Genomic DNA, 15,035 nt, shown 5'->3' with positions numbered 1-15,035 from the left:
CTCTTCATTCCCTTTTCTCTCTCATGCTTCCCTCTTCATTCCCTTGTCTCTCTCATGCTTCCCTCTTCATTCCCTTGTCTCTCTCATGCTTCCCTCTTCATTCCCTTGTCTCTCTCATGCTTCCCTCTTCATTCCCTTTTCTCTCTCATGCTTCCCTCTTCAGTCCCAATCTCCACACAGGTGTTTCCATTACAGCTCATTAACCCTGAGTAACCTCTTCTTGATTTGCTCTCTGTCCTTTTGTGTCTCTGTAGGTTGCAACAGGCTCACAGAACCAGGAAGATACTTGATATTGGACTCTGATCATATCTCACACATAGAGAGAGTTATTAGAGACCTCCACCAATCTCCTTGGACCCTCAACTTTATGCACTGCCATGCAGACCTCCCTCCTCTTGATGGCGCTGTACCTGTCCATTCCAGGGGGCACCCAGGCCTTCAAACCCCTCATCTCAGGAGGGGGCTCGGTCACACACCGTGACATCACACAGAGGGCTGTATTACGCAAAACCGCCGAGGTCTGCCGCGCCCTGGCTATCGCCCAGGGACGGGACTTCAGCCTGCCGGTGAGTTGACTATTGGTGAATGACGTGACAGACCGGAATGAGCTACTGGAAATGAACTAATGTTTTGTAATTAGTTCTATAATAAAGCAATGAATGTGCTAATAAGACATTTTTTTCACCAGACTGAAAATAAGTCTCTTACTTGTGTGTTTCCCCTACAAACCAATTAATAACCTGTGTGTCTCTCTCTCTCCCTTTCTCTCCAAAGATTGATGACAGTCTCTCCATCATTAAACTACAGAAGGCCTGCTCTGCAGACTCCTCCTCTTCCTCCCTCGTCTCCACCATCCTCTTCCAGAGTGCCATTGTCAAGATGTACCTTAGCAACGCCCTGGTGGACATGGCGTTTGCTCTGAGCAAAGTGAGGATGACAAGATGATGACGATGATGATAATAGTGATGATCATGACAATGATTATGATAATGGTGATAATGGTGATTATGATGCTGATGATGATAATGGTGATGATGAATGTGGTGATGATTATGATAATAGTGTTGAAAATGGTGATGATGATGTTAATGATGATCAATATGATGATAATGATGGCAATTATTATTTGGAGTATGATAATGGTGTTAATGCCAATGGCAATGATAATGGTGACAATTGTGATAACTATGATGATAATGGTGATGAAAATTGTGATGATTATAATGCTGATGTTGATCATGATGATGATGATAATGGGGCTGATGGTGATAATGGTGACAATGATGATGATGGTGACATGATGTTGATCATGATGATGATGATAATAGGGATGATGGTGATAATGGTGATAATGGTGATGATGGTGACATGATGTTGATCATGATGATGATGATAATGGGGATGATGGTGATACGGGTGGTGGGTGATAATTGTGATGATAATGGATACGAGGATGATGAGGTTGATGATTGTGATGTTAATGGTGACACAATGATGATGATGGTGACGATGATGATGATGATGGTGACATGATGGTGGTGATGATGATGATGATGATGATGATGATGTGAGCCAGGCGCACCACTTCGACGGTGAGACCTTCCAAGGGGGGCGGGCCCTGATCACGGCGGGGGTGTCGGAGGTCAAGGCCAGCGTCAAACGAGGGAGCTTCTTATTGGCCAGGCTGGCTCTGGGACGAGTCTGTCACACACTACAGGTGAGCTGTCTGTCACACTACAGATGAGGTGACACACAAACAAGCACGCATGCACACGCACAAACACACACACACACATACTACATGTGAGAGAGGGAGATGATGAAGACTGTGCTGATACTGTGGAGTGTATTGTGACTGTCTCTCCAGGATTTCTACAGCCACAGTAACTGGGTTGAGATGGGGAACAGACAGCCGTACAGCACTCTGATCAGACCTGACCTGCAACTGGTGAACCTGGCAGGTATTGTGTGTGGAACTCTCTGTAGTTTATTTAAACCATCCCCAGACATACCAACCTATATCAGCACAATACAGGAAACTACATGCAAAACAGACACGTAGCTAAAACGCCTACATTATAAAGGCATTTGTTCACAAAATAAAGAAACACCTCCTCGCGGATTGATAAAGAAGTATTTGGCTGTGTGCCAATGTCAACACTAAACCACTCCCTCTTTGTATCAGTCGACCAACCAGCCTGGAGATAATAGACTTGTCATCGCTTCTACACACTTCACACCACTCTATACATAGTCACTTTAACTCTACCTACATGTACATATTACCTCAATTACCTCCACTAACCGGTGTCTCCGCACATTGACTCTGTACCGGTACTCACAGTTTAATAGGTACTCACAGTATATAGCCTCGCTATTGTTATTTTACTGCTGCTCGTTAATGATTTGTTACTTGTATTTTTACTTAACACTTTCAAAAAAACTGCCCTGTTGTTAAGGGCTTGTAGGTAAGCATTCCACTTTTGTATTCGGCACATATGACAAATACAATTTGATTTGATGACTCCACATACCGTACTCTAACTCTGCAGTGGATTCTCTCTCTCTCTCTCTCTCTCTCTGTCTCTCTGTGTGTGTGTGTGTGTCATTTTTAAATGAACGCACAAACTGCTATTACCACACACCGTCACCCCCTCCAATACACACACTCCTGTTATAACCCCCTCTCCTCCCTCTTCAGGCCCCAGTACTCCTGTTATAACCCCCTCTCCTCCCTCTTCAGGCCCCAGTACTCCTGTTATAATTCCCTCTCCTCCCTCTTCAGGCCCCAGTACTCCTGTTATAATTCCCTCTCCTCCCTCTCCTCCCTCTTCAGGCCCCAGTACTCCTGTTATAACTCCCTCTCCTCCCTCTCCTCCCTCTCCTCCCTCTTCAGGCCCCAGTACTCCGACCTGTAGGAGCTGTATGGGAGGTAACTGTACTGATAACATCCTACCAGAGGTCTTACAGCAGGGCCTTCTCACCTCTGGATACTTCAACCTGTTCTCCTCCAACAAACCTGCAGGTACACACACACACACACACACACACACACACACACACACACACACACACACACACACACACACACACACACACACACTTTTTCTTCCTCTTCTTGATAGACAGCAGCTAATGGGGATCCAAATAAATACAACCAAAAAAACATGATATTATGTAACCTTTATTTAACTAGGTAAATGTTTATTTACAATGACGGGCTACCCATGCCAAACCCGGACGACGTTGGGACAATTGTGCACCACCGTATGGGGACTCCCAATCACGGCCGGATTATGATACAGCCTGGAATCAAACCAAGGACTGTAGTGATGCCGCTTACACTGTGATGAAGCGCCTTAGACCGCTGCGCCACTCGGGAGCATTGGTGCAAACTAATTTACACACTCATCTCCCCCTATCCTAGGTAAGTGTAGCCACGGCGGGTCGTTTGACCGGACCAGCGGTCGGGACCCGGAAGGGGGCATCAACAAGGACGACGTGGGGTCCAGTCACGGTCACCTCCACCACACTGCAGCCGACGTGGCCGTCAACGCTACCATGGAACTGCTGGAGGACATCAGAGGAGCTGCCGGGGACAAAGACTTCCTACGGTGAGAGAGAGAGAGAGAGAGAGAGAGAGAGAGGCTGAAGTAGGTGGGCAATGTTTAGGCAAGAGGGGATTATTTGTGATGTTTTGTGTTAAATTGGAGGATTGTATCACTACTATGGGCAAGGATTGGACTACTATAGGATGAGGGAGATGTCATGGTAAACTGTTGTGAGGAGCTAGGATAACAAAGGGTGTTTTTGGTTCATAATCTCCCTTGCTCTCTCTCATCTCCTCTCCAGGTTAATGGGCATCACTCAGTCATCAGTGTTGTGTTTTGTCATCGACACCACAGGCAGTATGAGTGATGACATCACTGAGGCTAAGAGAGTGTCCTTCTCCATCATCGACAGTAAGAGAGGAACCCAGCAGGAACCTTCATCATACATCCTGGTCCCCTTCAACGACCCAGGTGGGTGTTAGCCTGTTCCCAGATCAGCAGGAACATGCATTCTGGTCCCCTTCAACAACCCATGGGGGGTGTTAGCCTGGTCCCAGATCAGCAGGAACATGCATTCTGGTCCCCTTCAACAACCCATGGGGGGTGTTAGCCTGGTCCCAGATCAGCAGGAACATGCATTCTGGCCCCCTCAACGACCCATGGGGGGTGTTAGCCTGGTCCCAGATCAGCAGGAACATGCATTCTGGCCCCCTCAACGACCCATGGGGGGTGTTAGCCTGGTCCCAGATCAGCAGGAACATGCATTCTGGTCCCCTTCAACGACCCATGGGGGGTGTTAGCCTGGTCCCAGATCAGCAGGAACATACATCCTGGTCCCATTCAACCCAGGGGGGGTGTTAGCCTGTCACATGCCACAAGTGCCTCTCTGAAATTGGGAGCAGAATAACTGTTTTAACCCAAATTTCTTCTCTTTTTACTTAATTAAGTGGCATAACATTACATTTTCACGTCAGACCAAATCTTACACAATTTGTCATTTGTGGTGTGTGTTTGTGTGTGTGTGTGTTTGTGTGTGTGTTTGCAGGATTTGGACCTCTGATCACCACAACAAATGCAGACATTTTCAAACAGAGAATCAACGCACTGACAGCATCAGGAGGAGGAGATATACCAGAGCTGTGCCTGTCAGGACTACAGGTGTGTGTGTGTATATATATATATATATATATATATATATATATATATATATATATATATATAGGTAATATCATGAGCAAAGGTTTCATTGCCAATATGAAGGCTGTATTTGAATGGCTGCATTTTAAAATTTTAAGTTTTTGCAACACTGCCAGAGCTGGTTAGCTAGCTAGTGGACTGAACATGTTATTTCTCATAGAGATCCTGTACTTGATCCCAGTGTGGTCTGACTCTTTGCTGAATGTGTTGTAATTCCCAGCTGGCCCTCACGGCGGCGCCACCCTCCTCTGAGATCTTTGTGTTCACTGATGCTCCTGCTAAAGACACTGCACTGAAGAGCACTGTCACTGCCCTCATAGAGAGCACCAAGTCTGTGGTTAGTAGCTTTCACTACTGTATCTTTCTCTCTCTGTCTCCTTCTCTTTCTGTCTCTTTCTCTGTGCTTCTCTTCATCACTGTCTCTGTCTCTCCCTCTTTTGGAGACAGTTTACTGTTTGTGGGCTCACAAGTTGTCTGACTGAGATTTGATAAAGTGTGATGTAAATGTTAGCCATCATGATTGATCTCAACATATCTTATTTCTTTACTGCCATTCTTTCCTAACTTCCACTTTCCTTTCATCCTTTATTCTGTCATCAACTTCTAACTCTCTTCTCCTCTCTCTACCTCTCCTCTGCTCCCTCTCCTCTCTTCTCCTCAGGTGACCTTCATGTTGACTGACAACCTCCGATCCAGTCGACGTCGTCGTAGGCGTTCCATGGGCGGGGCTTCAGCCGTATGGCCCAGTCAGGGTGGAGCCTCCAACCGGATGGCCCAATCAGACGCTCAGCTGTACCATGACCTTGCCCAGGCCTCTGGAGGTCAACCAATCATTCAATTGATTTAATTCACAAAGCAGTTGTCCCAAAGTGTTTTACAGCTTCTTATAGAGTTCTCAGAACATACTGTGCTCCCTTCCTCTAGGTCAGGCCATTGAGGTCACCAAGGAGGATCTGCACCGGGCCACCAGCGTCATCGAGGACGCCTCCTCTGCAGCACAGGTATGATAATGTATTGACCTACAGGTTATAGACCAATGTCCGCCAGCTCAGTGTTCAGTCAGTCACTCTCACTCACTGGACAAGATACAGTGCCTTGCGAAAGTATTCGGCCCCCTTGAACTTTGCGACCTTTTGCCACATTTCAGGCTTCAAACATAAAGATATAAAACTGTATTTTTTTGTGAAGAATCAACAACAAGTGGGACACAATCATGAAGTGGAACGACATTTATTGGATATTTAAAACTTTAAAAAAAATTCCCATTCCTCCTTGCAAAACAGCTCGAGCTCAGTGAGGTTGGATGGAGAGCATTTGTGAACAGCAGTTTTCAGTTCTTTCCACAGATTCTCGATTGGATTCAGGTCTGGACTTTGACTTGGCCATTCTAACACCTGGATATGTTTATTTTTGAACCATTCCATTGTAGATTTTGCTTTATGTTTTGGATCATTGTCTTGTTGGAAGACAAATCTCCGTCCCAGTCTCAGGTCTTTTGCAGACTCCATCAGGTTTTCTTCCAGAATGGTCCTGTATTTGGCTCCATCCATCTTCCCATCAATTTTAACCATCTTCCCTGTCCCTGCTGAAGAAAAGCAGGCCCAAACCATGATGCTGCCACCACCATGTTTGACAGTGGGGATGGTTGTTCAGGGTGATGAGCTGTGTTGCTTTTACGCCAAACATAACGTTTTGCATTGTTGCCAAAAAGTTAAATTTTGGTTTCATCTGACCAGAGCACCTTCTTCCACATGTTTGGTGTGTCTCCCAGGTGGCTTGTGGCAAACTTTAAACGACACTTTTTATGGATATCTTTAAGAAATGGCTTTCTTCTTGCCACTCTTCCATAAAGGCCAGATTTGTGCAATATACGACTGATTGTTGTCCTATGGACAGAGTCTCCCACCTCAGCTGTAGATCTCTGCAGTTCATCCAGAGTGATCATGGGCCTCTTGGCTGCATCTCTGATCAGTCTTCTCCTTGTATGAGCTGAACGTTTAGAGGGACGGCCAGGTCTTGGTAGATTTGCAGTGGTCTGATACTCCTTCCATTTCAATATTATCGCTTGCACAGTGCTCCTTGGGATGTTTAAAGCTTGGGAAATCTTTTTGTATCCAAATCCGGCTTTAAACTTCTTCACAACAGTATCTCGGACCTGCCTGGTGTGTTCCTTGTTCTTCATGATGCTCTCTGCACTTTTGACGGACCTCTGAGACTATCACAGTGCAGGTGCATTTATACGGAGACTTGATTACACACAGGTGGATTGTATTTATCATCATTAGTCATTTAGGTCAACATTGGATCATTCAGAGATCCTCACTGAACTTCTGGAGAGAGTTTGCTGCACTGAAAGTAAAGGGGCTGAATAATTTTGCACGCCCAATTTTTCAGTTTTTGATTTGTTAAAAAAGTTTTAAATATCCAATAAATGTCGTTCCACTTCATGATTGTGTCCCACTTGTTGTTGATTCTTCACAAAAAAATACAGTTTTATATCTTTATGTTTGAAGCCTGAAATGTGGCAAAAGGTCGCAAAGTTCAAGGGGGCCGAATACTTTCGCAAGGCACTGTATACAACTGTACACATAACAATGATCTCAACTGTGTTGTTAACATATCTAATGTATTGTCTATTAACCCCTCCTCTTCCTCCTCCTCCTCCTCCAGGTTACTGTGTTGTTAACATATCTAATGTATTGTCTATTAACCCCTCCTCTTCCTCCTCCTCCTCCTCCAGGTGACTGTGTTGTTAACATATCTAATGTATTGTCTATTAACTCCTCCTCCTCCACCTCCAGGTTACTGTGTTGTTAACAGATCTAATGTATTGTCTATTAACTCCTCCTCCTCCTCCAGGTGACTGTGTTGTTAACATATCTAATGTATTGTCTATTAACTCCTCCTCCTCCTCCAGGTCACTGTGTTGTTAACATATCTAATGTATTGTCTATTAACTCCTCCTCCTCCTCCTCCTCCTCCTCCTCTTCCTCCTCCTCCTCCTCCTCCTCCTCCTCCTCCTCCAGGTTACTGTGTTGTTAACATATCTAATGTATTGTCTATTAACTCCTCCTCCTCCTCCTCCTCCTCCTCCTCCAGGTTACTGTGTTGTTAACATATCTAATGTATTGTCTATTAACTCCTCCTCCTCCTCCTCCTCCTCTCATTTAACTCCTCCTCCAGGTGACTGTTCTACAGGAGGTAAGGAGCCCAGGAAAGGCAGAGAATTTCTCCTTTACAGTAGACGAGTCTATGAGAAACCTGAATGCTTACATCACAGGAGGATCCCTCTCCTTCACTCTCACCAGCCCTTCAGGTGTGTGTGTGACAGCCAGTTGTGATTTATTGTACACGTCACCTGTCCAGGTAAAGGTTTGATAACCAGATGTCCCTCTCCTCCCTCTAGGTGTGTCTCAGAGTAACAGTGAGGCCAGTGGTCCTCTGGGGACCATCCAGACTGTAGGGAACCTACACCGCATCTCTCTGACCACACACAACAACATAGGACTATGGGAAATCAGTCTTAACTCCCTAGAGTCTTACTCACTGAAGGTCATAGGTCAGTACAGTGGCGAGCCCTGATCCCTGGTCAACAGTAGTGATTATATGGAATAGGGTTCTATTTCAGACGTAGTCCATTGTCTGGACTTCCCCTCCTCATCACAACATTTAGATATCTATCTTTATTTTCTATGTAAGAATTGTTTAAATAATGATTATCTAATGTGCGTGTGTGTGTGTTTCAGGTCAGAGCTCTGTTAATTTTGGCTACCATTTCGTGGAGGCTTTCGGGGGGGCTCATGGAGACTTTGGCCTCAAAGAGGGCCGTCCTCTCACAGGTAACAATAAATAACAGATGAAACCATCTTCAGTACCGGCTCTTTCATCTTCATCTTCCATAGCATCACAGCAGAGTAGTTTCAAATAATGTAAAAGAAAATAATAACTTCCTCTTCCTCTCTACTTCACCTTCACCTTCACCTTCACCTCTCTGTTTCTACCTCGTTTTCTCCCTCGCTCCGTTACCCTCTCTCTCATTCTTACCCTCTCTTTTACCTCTGTTCACTTCACTCTCCTCCCCTTCTCTCCTCTTCCTCCATGTCTCCCTCCACCACCCGGTCTCTCCTACTCCCCCTCCCCCCTCCCAGGCGATAACATAACCCTGCTGGTGTCTGTGACGGGGGGTGACTCTGTCACTGTGACGGCGGTGGCCCTGGTCGAGGCCTCGGGGTCAGGGTCAGAAGTCAACGGAACCCTGCAATCGCTAGGCGGCACCGGCGGCGGGGACTTCCTGGTTACCGTGGCCAGAGTCCCACAGGGGGAGTTTGTTGTGCGTCTGAGGGGAGAGAGCAATAGCGCCACCACCAAATCATCACCTAGCCTCTTCCAGAGACAGGCCTCCACTCAGATAAAGACTTCCAGCATCTCTGTTACGGTCAGTCTTGTAGAACTCTGAAATTGCACCCTTTTCCGTTGGACCTGGGCCGCTAGGGTTCTGATGAAAAGCAGTGCACTACAAGGAATAGGATGGCATTTTGAACAAGTTCTTCCCTCCCCAGGCCCAGGCTGACAGTATTTTAGAACCCGGTTCTACCATCTCTGTCCCCTTCACCGTGGCAATGGCCAACGGAACAGGAGGAGCTTTTACCGTCCGAGCCACGAACAACCGCGGCTTCACTTCCTCCTTCCCCGCCAGTGTCTCCATTGTGACCGGAGAGGGAGCGGCCAACGGTACGGTGACTCTCACGGCGCCCTCCAGCACCCCATCGGGAACGGACGTCACCCTGACCATCGAGGCAGAGTCCGCTGGAGCAGCAGACTTGAACTACGCCATCCTGCGTCTCTCTGTTGTCAGCAAGGTGAGTGTCATGTTCCAAAACTCTAAAATGGATCTGGCCTCCTTTCCTCATATCCTCTCTCCCTCATGGCCCTGATAAGAATGCTAACAGCGCTACAGGTCAGAGATGGTTCTACCACCACCACTACTTCAGTTGTCTGACTAAGCTCTCTATCGCTCCCTCTCTGTCTCCCCCCTCCTCCAGGTGACAGATTTCACTCCTCCCCAGTGTGGGGTGGTCAGCGTCTCGTCCAACTGCCCGGCTGACTGTGGTGCCTCTTACTGGCAGCTCTCTGCCAACCTGACCGACGGTGCCAACGGGACTGGCATCGACCGAGTCACCCTGCGCCAGGGCAACGGGACCCTGAACACTTCTACAGAGGTGGGCACCGGGGGCGAGAACGTGACCCGGATTGAGTACAGCGCCACCTGCTGTTCAAAGAAGGTAGAGCTAGTGGTAGTTGACAGGGCAGGCAACGTGGGTGTGTGTCTGGGCTCAGTAAAGGACTCTGTGGGGGTGGTTGTGAGCTCTACAGCACAGGCCTCTGTCACCAACACTACAGCTGTACCTGTAGTTAGTACTACATCTACTGGAGGGTCACCTTTGACTCTGTCCCTGTATCTAAGGATCTGTGTGATGCTTTCTCTTCTCCTGTGGAATAGAGTAGAGCTATAGAGTTGTATAATAGTTCATGTAGGTAGATGTCATGTGGAACAGTGGAATCATTGCAAAGAGACTCAAGTCATCAGACATAACCGGTATGTATATGTTATGTTGTACAAAAAGACAGGGTGGAAATATGTAATGAACTCTGTCATAATACACTGTGGGAACTGTGTCATAATACACTGTGGGAACTGTGTCATAATACACTGTGGGAATTGTGTCATAATACACTGTGGGAACTCTGTCATAATACACTGTGGGAACTCTGTCATAATACACTGTGGGAACTCTGTCATAATACACTGTGGGAGCTCTGTCATAATACACTGTGGGAACTCTGTCAAAATACACTGTGGGAACTCTGTCATAATACACTGTGGGAACTCTGTCATAATACACTGTGGGAACTCTGTCAAAATACACTGTGGGAACTCTGTCATAATACACTGTGGGAACTCTGTCATAATACACTGTGGGAACTCTGTCATAATACACTGTGGGAACTGTGTCAAAATACACTGTGGGAACTGTGTCATTTATACACTGTGGGAACTGTCATAATACACTGTGGGAACTCTGTCATAATACACTGTGGGAACTCTGTCATAATACACTGTGGGAGCTCTGTCATAATACACTGTGGGAACTCAGTCATAATATACTGTGGGAACTCAGTCATAATACACTGTGGGAACTCAGTCATAATACACTGTGGGATGTGCACTGTGGGAACTCAGTCATAATACACTGTGGGAACTCTGTCATAATACACTGTGGGAACTCTGTCATAATACACTGTGGGAACTCAGTCATAATACACTGTGGGATGTGCACTGTGGGAAACAACCATTTTTCCATTAGAAGCTAAAGTGGGGGAAGTCATGTGGTCATGTTTTTATAGGGGACAGTGCACATTAATCAGCATCAATATTACATCCATGTAAATGTGCCAGGGTTAGCCAAAAGATCATTTACACCCGTAGTCCCTGGGCAGGTAAGGGCCTTTACACAGCCATCATCTAAATACAAATACACACTAAAACAATACAACATACAAATACATTACATCCAATAATATGTCATTCTAACAACAACACACTATAATGAGGAACCACAGATAACTCATGTGTACAGGTTTGGATAGATTTGAGTCTTGTTTTCAATTAAAATGTATAAGTACAATAATGAGTGCAGCTTCTCTAGTCCGTGAGCATTGCATTCCATCATATTTTAGCTCTGATAGAGAAGGCCGATTGACTGAATTTACTGTCTCAAAAAGGTACAACGCAATCAACCTCTAGTTGCTGCCATTGTTATCCTGGAGCTGCTTAAAACAGTGCCACCTACAGTAAGGAACAGGAACAGACACAGGGCAGGGGTAACGATATCACAATAACCTGGATAGACTTAACATACACCTGTTAGACAGAAAACACAGTAAGTTATTGGAGATGTCTGAGGCCATCTATGCTGAGCCAGATATGAACAAGAAGGTCAAGTTTAACAGAGGTGAGATGAAGGAGAGGATTGTGGATATCTACGTCAGTGCAGACACCCTGAGAGACGGTGAGACCAGCACCAAGAGAGAAGAGACAGTAGACACTGCTCCTAATAATGGACCAGGAGACCAGCACTCAGGTAACACACACACACACACGCACAACAGTTTATTTGATGTGTCTACAGAGCCTGAGAAGCTCAGGGAAGAGACCCTTCACAGTTTTTGCAGTGTGTCTGGGGCTGCTGTGTGTTTTAATGGCTGGGATCATAGGCCTGTCTGTCTACTGTGAGTTGGTGTCCAAATAAATTGCTTATCACCTAGTTTTAAGAAGTGCTGGTGATTAGAACTATTCACCTGTTGTTTTACCTAGTAACTATGTTGCATCCTAGTAACTGGTTGCATCACTGCCTGATATGGCAACCGCTTGACCTCCGACCGCAAGGCACTACAGATGGTGGTGCATACGGCCCAGTACAGCACCGGGGCTAAGCTGCCTGCCATCCAGGAGCTCTACACCAGGCGGTGTCAAAGGAAGGCCCTAAACATTGTCAAAGACTCCAGCCACTCCAGCCACCAAGACCAGTAGCAGTAACAAAGGATGTTTTCACCAGTAGCTATATGTATCCATCCTATGCAGATAACAGAAGCATCGGAGACTCATAAAATGATTGTGACTAAAGAGAGAGACCAGCTACAGATGAGTTACAACAGGCTGACTAAAGAGAGAGACCAGATAGAAAGGGAGAGAGACAACTATCAGAATAAGAACTGAACTGGTATTCCTTTTGATGTCAATCCTCATCAAAATGACAATCCTTGAGGAACTGAAACGGGTTTGCTTCAATCATGTCAACAGTATACAACCTTTAGGTAACACTTTTTGGAAAGCCCCAAGTAATTGTATTTATTTATTGTGTTGTATACTTCAACAGAGCAAACCTTATGCTCGAAAGCGTGGATGAGGTTTGAAGGCAGCTGTTACTACATCTCTACTTTCTACATCTCCACTGTGAAGAACACCTGGGATTACGCCAGACAGGACTGTCTGAGCAGAGGAGCAGATCTGGTGATCATAGACAGCAAAGATGAACAGGTAAAAGAGAGAGAGAGAGAGAGAGAGAATAACAGTGGAGACTTTATATTAACAATGTTGTTTTCTGTCACAACAGACATTCTTCAATTAGTTTTACTCAGTCCCTGTAGCCTGGAATGGTCTGACTGACTATGTTACTGAGAAGACCTGGAAATGGGTTGATGGCACAACACTGACCACCCCAAGGTAAGAGACTACTGCTCTAAGAACACTGACCACCCCAAGGTAAGAGACTACTGCTATATAATAACACTGACCACCCCAAGGTAAGAGACTACTGCTATATAATAACACTGACCACCCCAAGGTAAGAGACTACTGCTCTAATAAAACTGACCACCCCAAGATAAGAGACTACTGCTCTATAATAACACTGACCACCCCAAGGTAAGAGACTACTGCTATATAATAACACTGACCACCCCAAGGTAAGAGACTACTGCTCTATAATAACACTGACCACCCCAAGGTAAGAGACTCCTGCTCTATTAACACATCTCTCTAGGTTCTGAGACAGAGGCCAGTCTAACTCTATGTTGTTCATACCACAGTTCACCTTAGCTACCAACTTTGCAGAGGGAGATGTCCTAAAAAAAGTACAAAATCATTGTGATTTTATAATAACCTGAAACGGATTGTTCTGGATTCACTAGTAATGATTTCACCTGAAGAGAACACAATTATCAGACACCAAACATGTTGCTCATGGAACATTTATATATAAACACACAAAATGTGAATACATATTTTTTTTATCAAAATCATTTATACAATGGAAGTAAAACAAATGTACCATTGCAAAACATTTTGTTATTTTGTACACTAATGAACACATCCCAGATTTACTGTTAGCAGTGTTAGCAGCACTTAGTCGGATGTAACGTCTGCAGTTTTTTTATCTTCAAAATGGAGTTAAAAATTCACGACAGAATGAAAATGTAAACTTGAGTTAACAGAAAGAGGATAACATTCAGGTAATATGTAAATGATTGAACAGTTTCATGTTTTATCTTTGCTTTAGGACTCATCCCCTATACTGAAAAATGTGCAAACACTTAGTAAATCTTACTAACAATATTTCTGGACAATCACACTGACCACTTTAGAGAGAATACAGTATTCGGCATGTGTCAAAAAGTGATTGATGATCTATTTTATGTGTCACGTGGTTATGCCCATTTATGTACATCCTGTCCGGATGTTCTCACGCTATCGAGTGAGTGCTTATGTAACATGATAGTGCAGCTGTTCCTTTTGAAGTAAAGCATATGTTTGCAATAAAAATGTCATGTTGATTGAGGTGTAATGACCTTGTTGAACTGAAAGAATATGTGAAACATTTGGGAATGTATGTAGTGAATGGGGGAGGCCTGAGTTTGAACATTTGAAACAGTTGGGAATGTATGTAGTGAATGGGGGAGGCCTGAGTTTGAACATTTGAAACAGTTGGGAATTTTTTGTAGTGAACTTATGGAGCCTCTGTTTAGGGAGCCTGTGAAATGAAAAAGTATTTTCCGGGTTGGTCTGCCTGAGTATAAGTAACTGTCCTCTGACAAGTCTAACACAGATAAACCACAGAAAACTGCAGAAAACATGTCTCCTACACCAATTCTAGGTGTATGGTGATTTACCTTCAATGAATGAAATCGCTGTCTCTCTCTCCCCCCTTGGGGTATGTCGGTCAATTCATTGCTCTATATGCCTTTATAAAGCTCTTTGACATACTGTCAACTCCCTCTGTAGCTAACATCTACAATAACCATTAGACATACGGGTCACAGTTATCATACACAGTCTCAGGGATTTCTAGCTCTGGAAATTCCTTTGGTCTGTAAAGAGTTAGATAAATCAGCTTGCGGAATAATCTCCAAGCTTCTCTAAATGTTGATGTTTTGGTGTCTCTAGATTAATTCAGACTGCTAAATGAGGCCTGTTACAACGTACTTACAACGTACTTACAAAACCTTTAAAGGAGTTTGTGAAACCATTCAGTCATGGATGTATGTGAACATATTTAATATGTATTGCTTGTTACAGAAGACTACTGTTGTACAGTTCTATTTTTGTTTCATCGGACCAGAGGAATTTCTCCAAAAAGTATGATGTTTGTCCACATGTGCAGTTGCAAACCGTAGGCTGGCTTTTTTATGGCGTTTTTTGAGCATTGGCTTCTTCGTTGCTGAGCGGCC

General features: G+C 44.9%; 1 protein-coding gene across 1 annotated transcript; it reads left to right on the top strand.

Annotated features, from left to right (window-relative positions):
• Positions 1-279: 279 nt before the first annotated feature.
• LOC139374105 (von Willebrand factor A domain-containing protein 7-like) lies at positions 280-10,516 on the top strand. The gene is made up of 17 exons (XM_071115101.1): positions 280-566; positions 775-927; positions 1,577-1,717; positions 1,868-1,961; positions 2,897-3,025; positions 3,428-3,614; positions 3,853-4,022; positions 4,597-4,709; positions 4,969-5,085; positions 5,410-5,569; positions 5,673-5,749; positions 7,932-8,064; positions 8,155-8,307; positions 8,495-8,587; positions 8,897-9,183; positions 9,308-9,607; positions 9,791-10,516. The coding sequence occupies exons 1-17, from the start codon at positions 378-380 to the stop codon at positions 10,259-10,261; spliced, it is 2,967 nt and encodes a 988-aa protein (XP_070971202.1). The 5' UTR covers positions 280-377; the 3' UTR covers positions 10,262-10,516.
• Positions 10,517-15,035: the final 4,519 nt, after the last annotated feature.

The sequence above is a fragment of the Oncorhynchus clarkii genome, chromosome 19 (genome assembly GCF_045791955.1).
Source record: "Oncorhynchus clarkii lewisi isolate Uvic-CL-2024 chromosome 19, UVic_Ocla_1.0, whole genome shotgun sequence".
Taxonomy (NCBI): domain Eukaryota; kingdom Metazoa; phylum Chordata; class Actinopteri; order Salmoniformes; family Salmonidae; genus Oncorhynchus; species Oncorhynchus clarkii.
The sequence above is the reverse complement of the archived record's forward strand: the minus strand, read 5'-3'. Positions and strand labels throughout refer to the sequence as shown.

Coding starts and splice junctions, on each gene's coding strand:
- LOC139374105 (XM_071115101.1), top strand. CDS start 378: ATGCAGACCTCCCTCCTCTTGATGGCGCTGTACCTGTCCATTCCAGGG. Junction 5,086..5,409: donor TAGAGAGCACCAAGTCTGTG/GTTAGTAGCTTT, acceptor TCTTCTCCTCAG/GTGACCTTCATGTTGACTGA. Junction 9,608..9,790: donor GTCTCTCTGTTGTCAGCAAG/GTGAGTGTCATG, acceptor CCCCTCCTCCAG/GTGACAGATTTCACTCCTCC.